This window comes from Clarias gariepinus, chromosome 13 (assembly GCF_024256425.1).
Source record: "Clarias gariepinus isolate MV-2021 ecotype Netherlands chromosome 13, CGAR_prim_01v2, whole genome shotgun sequence".
Classification (NCBI taxonomy): Eukaryota; Metazoa; Chordata; class Actinopteri; order Siluriformes; family Clariidae; genus Clarias; species Clarias gariepinus.
In genome coordinates, this window is record NC_071112.1 from 24,628,629 (window position 1) to 24,642,832 (window position 14,204).

General features: G+C 39.0%; 2 protein-coding genes across 2 annotated transcripts in view; one reads left to right on the plus strand and one right to left on the minus strand.

The window, feature by feature from the left end:
* Positions 1–4,094, minus strand: part of LOC128535777 (ryanodine receptor 3) — a 196,135-nt gene extending 192,041 nt beyond the window's left edge. Inside the window, 1 exon segment of the mRNA XM_053509826.1 lies at positions 3,964–4,094. Coding sequence (XP_053365801.1) covers positions 3,964–4,094 — 131 coding nt within the window.
* Positions 4,095–4,326: 232 nt separating this feature from the next.
* The window catches only part of LOC128535978 (formin-1-like), an 88,624-nt gene continuing 78,746 nt past the window's right edge, over positions 4,327–14,204 (plus strand). The window contains exons 1-2 of the mRNA XM_053510108.1: positions 4,327–4,399; positions 6,115–7,883. Of these exons, the coding sequence (XP_053366083.1) occupies positions 6,212–7,883 (1,672 nt within the window). The 5' untranslated portion in view covers positions 4,327–4,399; positions 6,115–6,211. The remainder of the gene's footprint in view (positions 4,400–6,114; positions 7,884–14,204) is intronic.

Genomic DNA, 14,204 nt, shown 5'->3' on the forward strand with positions numbered 1-14,204 from the left:
TATTTAATAATGGCACAATAAAATTGCAACAGTTTCACTACAGTAATTCATCAGCAAAGTGATTTGCTTCAGAATCATTTTACTCAGAAGGGTAAATGAATGATAAATGTAATAAATGAATGATTCCTACTTTCAGGTGAAATGCATGCATAGATTGTTGGTATAATCAACAGTAGGTGGATTAACTAATTTTATGAATGTGAGCATACTACAGTATTTGCGGGTCCCTAGGATGGACTGGTGAGCCAGGCAGGATGTACTGTATTCCTGCTTTATACCAAGTGTTGCTCCAAGATTCACTTTAAGTCTGATCATGAAAAAGTGAAATTAATATTGAAGATTTTTGACCAAGAGTTTTATAAGATTTGACCAAAAAAGGAACATGTACACTGCCTGGCCAAAAAAAAGTTGTACATTCAACCGTCTCTAGCTCTGTAAAAAATAATTCCTCATGCTCCCAGAACCACTCTTTTACACATACTGTATATCTGTGAAGATTCTCAGTCATTCAGGTGAGGTTATCTCATGTCATGTCAACTAGACTTCTTTCTTGTTTCTTTCACACACTCTTTTTTTTTTTTTTTGGCTGGACAATGGATGATGTTAAAAAAAGTTTATGGAACCGTCCAGTACACTGTATCTAGGTAAAAGTGCTCTTAAGGATCAATGTAACACATTATAGAGTTTACAATGAAATGCTTTTTGTGTTGAAAGCAATCATATCTCTCCAGGGAACATTTTTTCCACTCCACTGTATGAGAGCTCAGCACATCTGAGCATGTGCCGCTTTTTGAAGACCCCTGATCTTCTGCTGTCCTCTAGTGGCGTGATATGACACTTAGTTATACATTTTATTGGATTAACCACATTTCTGTAACACGCCTGACCTGTTTGTTTGGGATCAAGACACATCACATTAAACGTCTTCTCCCACATTGACATAAAAAAACATAAACAAATGAAATTAGAATACATACATGATCAAGGAAATTATGGTAATACCAAACATTCAACAATGTTATTTCAGATGAACAAAAACTCACTCACTCACTCATTTTCTATCTTTATCCTGTATTCAGGGTCGCGGGGACCTGGAGCCTATCCCTTAGCTTAGGGCACGAGGCAGGGTACACCCTGGACAGGGTGCCAATCCATCGCAGGGCACACACGCATACGTACACACATTACGGGCAATTTGGGAACGTCAATTAACCTTACCTATATGTCTTTGGAATGTGGGAGAAAACCGAAGTACCTGGAGGAACCCCACCAAGCACGGGGAGAACATGCAAAATCCACACACACAGAGACAGGAATCGAGCCTGGTGGGGAATTGAACCTGGACCCTGGAGGTGCAAGGCGACAGTGCTTACCACTAAACCAGTGGTTTGGTTTGTAGTTAAAAGCTATAAAATCTGCCTTATCTCTTGTTTCAATTTGGTTTCAACCAACAATTTTTTTTATTGTTGCTATTCATCAGTTTTCTTCTGTCTAAAATAACTGTATTAAGCACAACTCCTTATGCAAAAGCTAGAAAAATGAACATAAAACAGATATTCTTAAATTATCTTTGTCTGAAAAGTATTTGTATATTTAGTAACTATGGAATTATCTTGTATGGCAATTTTTTTAGATTTTTTTTTTTTAGAAGTGAAACGGTTTCTTTACATAACGCTTTGTTGGGAGGATAATCTGCTACATGAGGTATATTAGCAATACTAACGACAGACATTTTCAATGTGGTTTAAATAAATGAAATAAAAAATATGTTTGTATAGCACTTTTAACAATAGACTTTGATAAGAGCATCTTTACAGTGATCTCTGTGACTTGAGTTCCAGAGTTGAAAGTGATCAACACGAAAAAAGGAAAAGACTTTGAGAAGACCCATACTCAATGATAGTAGATTCATGATTATTAATCCACAAACATTTATTGTGTTGAAATGATGTTTAGTATGAACAGTCCTGTACAGTATGTCCTGGGATGAGCACAGGAGAGTTTTAAATGTTTAGACCAGCAGTTGTACATTATTGATATGAGATTATCCAGTGACACAAAGGTGACATAAACTGTTTTGGGGAAATGCAAATCTTTAAATCCTTTCAATATGGGACCATCAACAGCAGCAGAAAATCGAAGTGCAGAAACACGGAAAAGTAGGATTGCACAAAGAGCTTGAGTAAAAAACAAAGAGAAGATATTGGTGGTTTGTCTTTTATCTAATAATGGTTTAAAAAGGTGTACATTGTGGGAGAGTGCAAGTCACCATTCTGGCAGTTCTGATTGGAGATCTCGTCACATGGAGGCACACGTGGTTTGCTTGGAATGCATGTAGTGATTGGCAATGGTTCCACTTGACCATGAAAATGATCTTGGACTGATGCAGAAGGCTGTTTTTTGATGAATTGTGATTTAATTTGCTCAATATTAACATAAATGCATCATCTTGTTATGCTGCATTTCCAGCCTCCCAACACACAATATGACTGCAGATTAATCTCTCTTACTATCTGTTATTACCCAAATGAGGATGGGTTTCTTGTTGAATCTGGTTCCTCTCAAGGTTTCTTTCTGTTGCCATCTCAGGGAGTTTTTTCTCCATTCATTCGTACTATTCACCTTGTACAATATTAACTATGTATACATGTACATTACTAGCTACCTTGCTTAAATATGTTTTGGAACTACAATTCAAATCAGAAATCTGTGGTCTGGACAAAACTAAGAACCTACGATGTAAAAGAAACAAGTGTGTTGGTTATGTAAGTAAAAAAAAAAGCAAAGATTTAAAGCAACTAACCTCATTCTACACCTACAGTTTGCAGGCTTTGTAGTTCTTTGTGTGTATAAAACAAGAAGCATTCATTATCAACGCTTGTTAATAGGCTATATTTACCCATACAGTAAATACAGACTCAGAGAACGAAGCCTGACTGCTGTGCAACCCAGTTGTTCACTCTGGGAGCTTAATAAGATGTTCGTGCATTCATGCACATAGAACTGCCTACTGGGTTACTGTACAGTCAGTTCCCAGGTATGTGATCTTCAGGGAGCTAATTTTGTCGCTATTTATATTATGTTAACAATACTCATAGTGGTTAGCATTGTTACCTTGCATCTCTAAGGTCTGGGTTTAATTCCCGCCTCGGGATCTGTGTGCATGGAGTTTGCATGTTTCTTTCTGCACTTGGTAGATTTCTTCCAGGTACTCCTGTTTCCTCCCACAGTCCAAAGACATGTAGATTATTTGTAAAATGAAAACAAATACAATGATATTTACCATCAGCCTTTATTCCCTAGTTGGACTAAAGAGGGTCCTAGATGGATGGATGGAATACCTATTAGTGTGCACATCGTAACAACTAACTAACAGTTACGTATAGTGTAATTTTGTATAGATTTATTAAAAGACACATGTGTATCCTTGTATATAACATACAGTACACCAACTTTATATTTAACAAAAAACTTTATTTTTGTTTCAAAATCTTTATATTTCTTTCTGTTTCAACTTCATGGACAAAACATTCAATAATATACCCACCTACTTCCAGGTTGCACAAGACATTGTCGCTATTGTGAGAAGTGCCAAATTATGACGGCTAGACAACTGGGACAGAGCAACTAAAAAAAAAGCTCTCGTGGGATGGTCCTGGTCTGCAGTGGTAAGGACATACCAAAAGGCATCCAAGGAAGGAAAACTGGTGAACAGGTGACGGGGTCATGGGTGGGCAAGGCTTACTGATACACATGGGAGTAAAGGCTGGTCCATGTACTCTGAGTGCTAGTGTAGATTAAATTGAAGAAAGGGTTAATTTTGGTTCCGATAACAAGGTGTCACACAGATCATTACTGTTTTGGTGGCAAAAGGGGACCTATTCAATATTAAATCAGTGTATGATTATTTAAATAGACTTACACACGTATAAATACTATAGATCTGCTGTATATGGTCACTACCCATCCTGTCCCTGATTAGTTGTGTTCAGGGCATTGCTGTTCCCCTTTAATTTGTCCTGATGCTGCTCTGTATGCAAGCGGACCTCCTCCTCCTCCTGTTCCTGCTCTCTTCTGCACCTGAAAACCCGCATCCGCACGAGCTATGACACAGCTCGGGGTGGCGCTCGTGGAGCTGGTAATGCGCGCTCTGATTGGCCCGCGGATCAGTCGGTTAGAGGGCGAGAGAGAGTGAGAGAGGGAGAGGGAGGGAAAGAGAGAGAGAGAGAGAGAGAGAGGGAGGGAAAGAGAGAGAGAGAGGGAGAGAGAGGGAGGAAAAGAGAGAGAGAGAGAGAGAGAGAGGGAGCTCCGTCCTCTGACAGGCACCGGGGGGATGCGGGCTCGGTTCAGCGCGAGGGAGGAAGAAGAGGGAACAATAACCGTCATGCGGGAGAACCTGGTAAGCGCGCGCCCGAACTTTAATAACGCACTTTTACACTTGCGGTTAATGCAGTGATGCCAATGTTATGTAATGTTTCACACGCGGCGCGAAGCGCGAGGGCTGCTCACGCGCGGTCTGGTGAGACAAGTTCATGCCGCAGTTCCTCAGAGCTGGGATTTGGGTTTAGTGAAGTAACGAGTGGCTCGGCAAAGAAAGCACACGACGTTATGGCAAACGATCAATAGATAAACAGTGCAAATAAGCAGAATTTATTATTGTTAGTAGTAGTATTAGTATTAATATTATTAGTGTTGTTATTAGTATTAGTAGTAGTAGTAGTATTTTTATTATTATTATTAGTAGTAGTAGTCGTAGTAATAGTATTGCTGCTGTTGTTATTATTATTATTATTATTATTATTATTATCAAAATAATAATAATAATGATTGTTGTTGTTGTTATTCTGAAACATTTTTAAACCTGGCATGCACATTAGGAAATGCTCCCAATACCACAAACCTCATTAACACGCAGAATAACACTTACTACAGCGCTGTGGACAACTGGGAAGAAAAGATTACAGTTACTACCCTGGAACAATATCATTACACTCTCACTCACTCACTTGTGGTCTTTACTGCTTTATCCTTTATCCAGGGTCTATCCTAGGAGACTTAGACTTCCAGGTACACCCTGGAAGGGGTGACAATCCATCACAGGGCTCACACATACACACTACGGGCAATTTGGGAACAGCAATTAGCCCAATCTGTCTGTCTTTGGACCGTGAGAGGAAACTCAACAAGACCAGGAACAACATGCAAACTTGCATGCAGACCCAACGCAACCCGGGAATCGAACCTGTAGGTGAAGGCAATAGTTCTAACCACTAAGCCATCGTGCTGCCATTATTATTATTATTATTATTTATATAAATAATAATAATAATAATAACATTTATTTGCATGCACATTTTGGAAAAATGGAAAGCATTCCAAAAAGGCATCTCAATACCACAAATCACATTGACACACAACATAACACTTACTACAGGAATTTGGACAACTGAAGATTTATTTTTTCATAACAACCTGAAAACAATTCCATTGCTGATAGCTCAAAATTTATTTTTTTTTTTTTTATGTGCATGATATCTTGTGTGAGAGTTTTACTGTAAGGTATTCATTATAAACTATACAAGCTGACTTAACTAGTTCACATTGAATGTAAACACCATCAGATCTTATTTAGTAGGTGCAACAGCAGCATGGTTAGCACTTTTACCTTGCACCTCCAGGGTCTGGGTTTAAATCCTTGCTTGGTGGGTTTTCTCCAGGATTCCTTGGGGTAATCCAGTTTCCTCCCACAGTCCAACGACATGCAAATTAGGCCCATAGTGTGCGAATGAGCGACACTCCTAAATAAACTAACCAGTTAATTAATAAGCCTTGCTGAGTTAAAGTATGTGTGTTAGAGAAAGAAAAAAAATCCAGTTTCCCCAGAGTCAGGAAACTACAATCTGTTTAATCTCCAAATATAGACTATATCACCAATTATAATACTTGTTTAATGATGTGTCTATTGCATAAACTGCTAATTTATAATTAGTTGTGTATACGTTTAATATTGCATTATGTACATTTATTTCTGTTACCCTGAGACATGTGGTTTAAGAAGATAAATTCACATTCATGTGCTTTTTTCAATAGTCAGTAATGGTCTTTCTTTAACAGATTTTCATTTGCCATGGGGACTTTACCTCTCAAGCAATTCACTACCAACGCCAAGAGCCTTGGAATGGCTGTTTAAAGTAAGTGTGTGATTAATTAAATGGCTTCCATAATGGAGGGCACACACACAGTGCTCTGTCTGCACAAACGAATTGAGGAGTTTATTTATATCAGCCCATACTTACCCACTAGGGGAGTGAGAGGCTTTACACGACGTGGCCGCACCTCTCATCACTGCCAGTCCCTGTACACCAATCAGAATGACCATAAGGCTGAAGACTTTGCAATACCGAAACAAAGAAGTCAGTCTTACAAGCCAGCATGTGAAGACTTGCAGTCCTATGAAGCAGCGAAGGTTTTAGCATGGCTTCACTGCCTGTCTGCGGAACACTGCCAGCTGCTTGTGGATCTCCTGTCTCTGTGTGGTGACTGTGCATCAAGATTCAGAATGGGCAACCAGGATGGCAAGCTACAGGCTCAATTTGAAGAAAATAAAAAACATCTTGTTCAAGATGACAGCAGCAGCAACCATCAACATACACTTTCTTTATCCCCAGAACACAAGAAATCAGCTTCTCGGGTTAGAAAAATTAAGAAATTGGGTAGCAAGAAGATTGTTGCTGATGAATTCTTGCAGAATAAGTTGAGAAAGAAATTACAGAGCACTACGGCTTCAGAATTTTTAAAAAATCAAAGGGATGCAGACTTGATTCAGGCAAGTGGAAAACAAAAGTTACCTGGAACCTCTGCTTCTATGCATGTACCACATACACCTGCATCAGATGCTTATACCAGGGTCAGCAGTGAACCGCTTCTCCCAATGGAAGAACCCTTTCAGACATGTCAGGAAGCCTGGGACTTCATGGAGGACTCAAGTCTGTTTGGGTCAGAAATAGACCTCTGCACTGAGTTCACTGAGTTTGAGGACCAGTTCTGTCTGAGTTGCGGAGCATTTTCCTGTAGTCACTCAGAAGCAAAGCTGTACCAAACTCATCAGGAGCAAATGACCAATAAAAATAGCATTGCTTCAAGTGAAAAAGTGCTTTCTGCTGGAAAATACAATTTGCTGAATAATCATGAAGGTACACTTGTAGCTCCACTGTATGATGACATAAACAGAAGTGACATAGCTGTTGAAGCGGTGGCCAAAAGGATGGAGATAACTGATTCCAACCATGCAGGCAAAGAAAATTCTGCTCATGTCATTGAAGTAGGGCCTCCTACTGCTGATAGTAGCTCTGCAATGGGACAAAACACCTGCCAACATTTGAGAGAAGAAAAGCTGGAAGTCCAGAACATTGCTCAGGAGAACAATATGGAACTCAATGTTAGAAATAGATCTTCGGAGTCAATGACATTTCCCCTCAGAGAATCTCAAAATGAAACTTCTAATCTCAGGCCAAGGACCAAAAGCCCAATATCTCCTTCCCTTTTTGGGGTTTTTAATGTGTCCTATGGTCCGTCCAACAGCCTCCGGAGTATGTCCCCCAGCCTGTCACCACTGTCATCTAAGTTGTCCAGTCCCCAACTGAACCATCGCATTGTACTTCTGCCTGAAGAGGATGTGTGTAAGGACAGTGATCAAGACCGGTGGTTCCTTGAAACAGCTGGGTCATGGTTAAAAGGTGGAGACCAGACCAAACAGCCAACGGAGGCTATAGACAAAAATGGAAACAGTAGAACTTTTAATAGTCTAGACCTGAACCTCAGCCAAAAAGCATCTGGAAATTCGACTGGGATCAATGATGGGACAGGCACTTCCAAAATTACAGGTAAGTGTGGAGTATGGTTTATTTATTTCCCCAGTGGAATATGGGTGAGAAGGGGCCTGTCTTGTGCCTTGTAAGGAGCCCTAAGCAGCTGTGCAGTTACCTACTATATCCAATTAAAGAATACATTTTTGGGGAAAAGATGGATTATATATAAATAAATTGTATTATTTAACTAAATTTCCTAGACATCGGCTTTTTGCTCTAAATTAAAAGCAGTCAAGGAGTGCTTGTCTGATCATTGGTCATTATCTGCACCCGTTTCTCACTGGTTCATGCCTTAAGTTATATGTTTTTATGCTTGAATGATTCATAATTCACTTTTTGGTTTAACAAAAAAAAAAAAAAAAAAAAACATTCCTCTGACATGCCTGGACCGAAAATGAGAGCCAAAAACATACGTTCAGTAAGCCTGAAGAACTACAGTATTCCTCAAGATTGCATTAAAATATTGAAATGCTGGATCTTTGGAAGCAAAATATGAAGAAATGAGAAGTGCCTCAAGACTTTTTCACAGTATTGAAAAAAATAAAATCTATCAGTATTTATATTTTACTTTTCACAAGGCCTTGGTGTTTATTACATTTCTGTGTGCATACATGTAAATGTATGAAGATACACTATAAGGAAAGACTATGTAAATTATAGTTCCCCAGATAGTGCCCAGCTCCCTTCTTACCATCTGATTGTAGATTATTATGTGTGGCAGGGCCAATTCAAGCTATTCTGTCTTATCATTGTGCACAGAAAGGTCTGTAATTTGACTCACAAAGTCAGTTTGCTGGTTTAATATGGTACACAGGCTTTGTTCTTACATTGCAGATGTTTTCCCTCCATCCCGTGTCCACATCAGGGTCATATTGGACAAAGCAATTTTATTTGTACATAGCCAGTCCTACAGTTGACAGAGCCTCAGTCCCACTCTATCAATTGCTTGCAAAGCCTATATACTGTAGCTGCAATATACTGTAAGGGGCATTGTCTTGCATATGTACTGTATATGGGTTTGTTTTATTTTATAAGATCAGACAAGAAGAAGGATGTAAAGTCATTTTCGTCTGATAGGCATGCAAAAATTCTGTCAGTAGAGACACAGGAGTCAGAGTATTCTATGCAGTAAAAGAACCCTTTGTGTTACATGTTCTTCAGACAAGGACATTTTAGTGGATAGTCTTGATCGCTCTCACTCCTAGAGTATCCAGAGTGAGGAATATAGAACCTTCCTTCAATAATTAAATACCCCTGTAAAGTTAGCGGGGTAAACAGGAGCAAAAATAGGACTGCTTAAACAGGGTTGGTTAAAATGCCCTTTACAGCTTGCCCTGACAGAATTACATCCCATGAAAGGCTTACAAAAGTACTAAAGCAACAAAGATCTAGAATGAGATTGAGAACCTTGCCACAATCATCTGTGGCTAAATGTCAAGGGAAAAAATTGTTCATGCTTTAAGGAAGGAATGGATAAATAGATAATTGCTCTAATGTGGCAGTCTCAGGCTACGTTCACATTACCAGCCTGAAGTGACTGTATTCAGATTTTTTTTTTTACACTAACATGACACAGATCTCATTTGTTTATGGCTGTCTTAACACAAGGCCAGGGTGGCTTAGTGGTTAGCTCTGTTGACTTGCACCTCCAGGTGCAAGGGTCTGTGTTCATGTTCTCCCTGTGCTTGATGATTTTCTTTTGGGTGCTCTAGTTTCCTCTCACAGTCCAAAGACATGCAGATTAGGCTAATTGGCATTCCCAAATTGCCTGTAGTGTGTGTTTGTGGGCAAAGATGCATTGATGTGCTCATGCGTGCAGGTTCAGAGGACAGATGTGTCTGCATTAGAGTCAAATACAAGTCACGCGACATGTCGTGACATACAAATCCGATTTAATGAAAAAAATATATGAATTAAAATTGTGCAATATGTCAGAGCCACAGTGAGACGAGGCAGTCATGGGAATCTGTAAGCTCCCAAATACAAAATAAGGAAGGTACTGTGTGGCTTTGCATAGAGTTTTATTGAGTTTGCATTGAGTTACATTGCCTTGTATTACTGCATGAGCGACAATTCAAAAATATACTGTTGGCTTCAGGTGTTAGTATTTTATATTCTCTGATGTTAGGCTGAGAGATTTAGTGATAGATGTTGATTCATCTTAGGCACTTGCCTTCTATGATACCAATCAATATGTATCAGGTTATTAGTTGAATAACAGTCTGGCTGTTAAACATCGCCCTCCAATACAACATTGGAATCTTAAAATATCAACATATTCCAGTTATTCCATATACCTACGTAACAGCTCCAGGATTTGATAAAGTATGATGCACAAGTGTAAAACATACAGTATAAAGTATAAAAACCTCACAGTTTTTCTAAAACTCTAGTATTACAATAATCTTGACTCTGTCCTCTCTTTTGCAGACTAGTTTCAGTAATATGTAAATAATATTAAGTAATTAGTCTATGGGTCATATGAAACTGATCATGCCACAAAGAGTCAATTTATATTTTTTCCTGGTCTAGTGGTTAGTAGGAAATGCAGGAAACAGTGTGCCTTATGTTTTATTTAGTTGGCATGAACAGCAACAGACAGAGCCCTTTGTATTCTATAATAACTTCCCTGATGCTGATTCTGATCTGTGAGGTTACAGAGAAGGCTTTGGTTCCAGCAGAGTAAGATTAATCCTGAAAAGCTCTCATTGATTATATATATAATTATCTTAAAATCTAACTTAAAAAATATATATACTCAAGACCCAAACTGTTTCCTAAGTTTGTAGTTCAAGCCTGTATACATTTTGTTGGATAACCCTGTGTACAGTATTATCATACAGTAGTTTGCAGTTCTTATGTGTCATTACTGTTTTCAGTGAGTGTGCAAGATGCAACCTGAACATGACTGCTCTTCATTTATCGCCGGGGTTTCTATATCAGAATACAACATGCAGTGACTGCTGGTCACAATATTGAATCAGAGGCTTAAAACATCCTAGCAGTAATTAGATTTTACTATTCTGAAACCTGGCAGCATGGTGGCTTAGTGGTTAGCACTGTGGCCTCATACTGTACCTCCAGAGTTGGGGTTTGCATGTTCGACCTGTGCTTGGTGGGTTTCCTCTGGATTATACCCTGTCCAGGTAAGAGCTGAACAAACTATTAGACAAAACAGACTAGCAGATACCCGGGTCAGGAGGCACCAAGGCTGGGAGATACCCAGGTCAGGAGACACAGCTGCCGGAAGACTTACTGACCTGGAGAGACACAAACTAGAAGAGACACAGACTAGGAGATTAACTAACAACACATTTTAACAAAACCGTGCAAACTAAACCACACAAATGCCAACTTAAACAAAACAATACAAACTTAACAAAACACAGCTCCACAAAACAATTGCCAACTAAAACAAAACAGCACAAAATAAATGCCCACTTTACATAACCAATGCTCAACCCAGTTTCCCAGAACACTCACTCACCATTTATATCGCTTTCTGCTGTATTCAGGGTCACGGGGAGCCTATCCCAGGATGCTTAGGGCACGAGGCAGAGTACACCCTGGACAGGGTACCAATTCATCACAGGGCAGACACACTACGGGCAATTTTGGGAACACCAATTAGCCTAACCTGCATGTCTTTGGACTGTGGGAGGAAACCCACCAAGCACGGGGAGAACATGCAAACTCCATGCACACAGAAACAGGAATCAAGCCTGGCCAAGAATCGAACCCAAGACCCTGGAGGTGCAAGGCGACAGTGCTAACCACTACACCACCGTGACGCCTCTCCCAGAGCAAACAACTATTTCTCATGAATTCATTTAATAATTAATTAAACCTTTATGGTTAAGCCTTAGAGCATGCAGTCTAACATAGCATAGATCTGACTAGTATTATACTATATATTACCATAACACCATAATGATCTGTGACTTGGACAAATTCCTATATGACTGGGTTAGAGCATCTCCAAAACAGCATGTATTGTGGGCTGTTTCTGAATGCAAGGACCACCTACCAAAAGTTGTCCTGCTGGCTTGCTAGTGACAAGGTCCTGGGCACCCAAGGCTTACTGATGCACATGGGGTTTGACTCCAGCTAGTCTGGTCAGCATCTATTGCTGCAAGACCAGTTAGAATGACCATGGTAAACCCTGTCCACTGCTGAAAGTGCCTACAGTGGCTACATGGACCATGGAGCAATGGGGGGGTGTACCTTGGTTTGATGAATCACATTTCGGTTTACATTATGTGAACTGCTGTGTGTGAGTGTGTGTGTAGGTGTGTGTGTGTGTGTGTGTGTGTGTGTGTGTGAGAGAGAGAGAGAGAGAGAGAAAGAGAGAGTTGTTTACATGGGGAAGAGATGACACTACGGGAAGAAGTCAAGCTAGCTGCAGAGGCAGTGCACATTATGGTATCAGTTACCTGATGTGGTCTTCTGCTGAATCACCTAAAATTCTTGACCTGTATCTACATGATTTTGTATGTTGTGTTGCTGCTATGTGATTACGTGATTGAATAACTGCATAAATAAGTTCCTATTAAAGTGGATGGTTAGTATTATAAAATGTAAATGTTCTGTATAAACTTGAACAAAAAAAATGCAGAAAGAGGAACATAAATTTTTTTCCTAAAAAAAACAAAAAAACTATTTTACATCTAGGTGTAAAAATGATATATATACTGTATATACAGTTTAACCTTGGATTGCAAGCATAATTCTGGAAGTATGCTTGTATATCAAAACACTTGTATATCAAATTTCCCCATAAGAAATAATGAAAATAATTTTATAATTCTAAGAATTTAAAATGCAGGTTTTGGAAGTAGCTTAGGCTGTAGAAGGCCTTTATTGGAGTACTTGATTAAAGGCCACCTTTAATAAAATTCACTGGACATAATTAGGAAACCAAAGCCACTGAATACAAAGCCGGTCCCAAGCCCAGATAAAGTGGGAGGGTTGCATTAGGAATGGCATCTGGCGTAAAAACCTGTGCAAATCAGATGATCTACTGTGGTGACCCCTCGCCAAGAGTCCAAAAACAACCATGTTCCGACCGAGTGCATTTAGACATGATTTAGATTTTACTTGTTCTTTGGGTATTGGTGGGTTCATGAGAGTGCATTGTGTCCTCTCTTTGAAGCTGTAATTTAACTGGAATTATGGGCACAGCACAAAGGATTACACTCCAGACACCACTAGAGCATTAGTACAGTACAAAAGGATAAATTTCAGCTACATTACACTTGACCTCTTTAGATGTGCTTGAGAGAAATCCCGAGGTTAGACAAGTGGTGCAGCTGGTTGTTTTTGAAGTTATAAAATAAAAAGAATCTAATTTGAACCTATTCATAATATCTCTGGGTGCGTTACGAAATAAGTATTTAATATAAATAGAGTGTTACAAATCGGATTTTACTTTGTTTGATTTGAACTTTATGGCAACACAGTAATGTTTCATTTACAACATTAGTAGAACAAGGAGTGCAATACCCAGTATTCACATTCTTCACTCTTCAAGTCAGCTGAGGTGTTACTTCAGCTCCGTTACACCTGTCTGCTCTATTTATATCACATGCTTCCGTTCTCATCCTCATCCTGGTTAATATGAGACCAGCTATCAACAGTGATTGTAATGGATGTAATCATGGATGTTATAAATTAATCTCAACAGCTTTAAATTAGGGATGGCTAACATACAAGCTCTTTCTTTTAGTACATGATTTACTATAATACGAGAACTGTTCCAACACCACCACCACACACTATTCACAAATAGACTTATATTGTTTCCTGTCACATGTGTATTCATCAACAGCGTCCTAGTGTTACACATAGTGTGTGTGCGCGTGCTTGTGCTTGTACTTATACATCATGCTGACAGTGCTGACATTCCTACATTATAACCCTCAGTTAATATACATACGTCTACAATAAATACTAATTTTCAATGACATTTTAGGTGATTCATTAATATAGCATTATTCTTTTACTACAGCAATTTGCCAAATATTATGATATTTAATTTATTAATGAACTAAATACCATGCACATATACACATTTAGAATGTACAATTACATTTACATAATATGGAATGAGAGAATATTTCTTGATACTTCTTAAGTTCTCAGAGCTACAGTATGAAGTCTCTCATCAGCCTCTTATGTCTTTCTCTTGATGTTACTGAGATTAAAAACAAGCAGGCATGTTAAAGTGCCCTGTCCTTAAGCCTCTCCCATAGCCAATCAGATTAGAGAATCCAACACCACTGTTGTAGAGCTAAGAAATAAAGAGGACATGAGGACATGGGATTATAAGTAAATAAG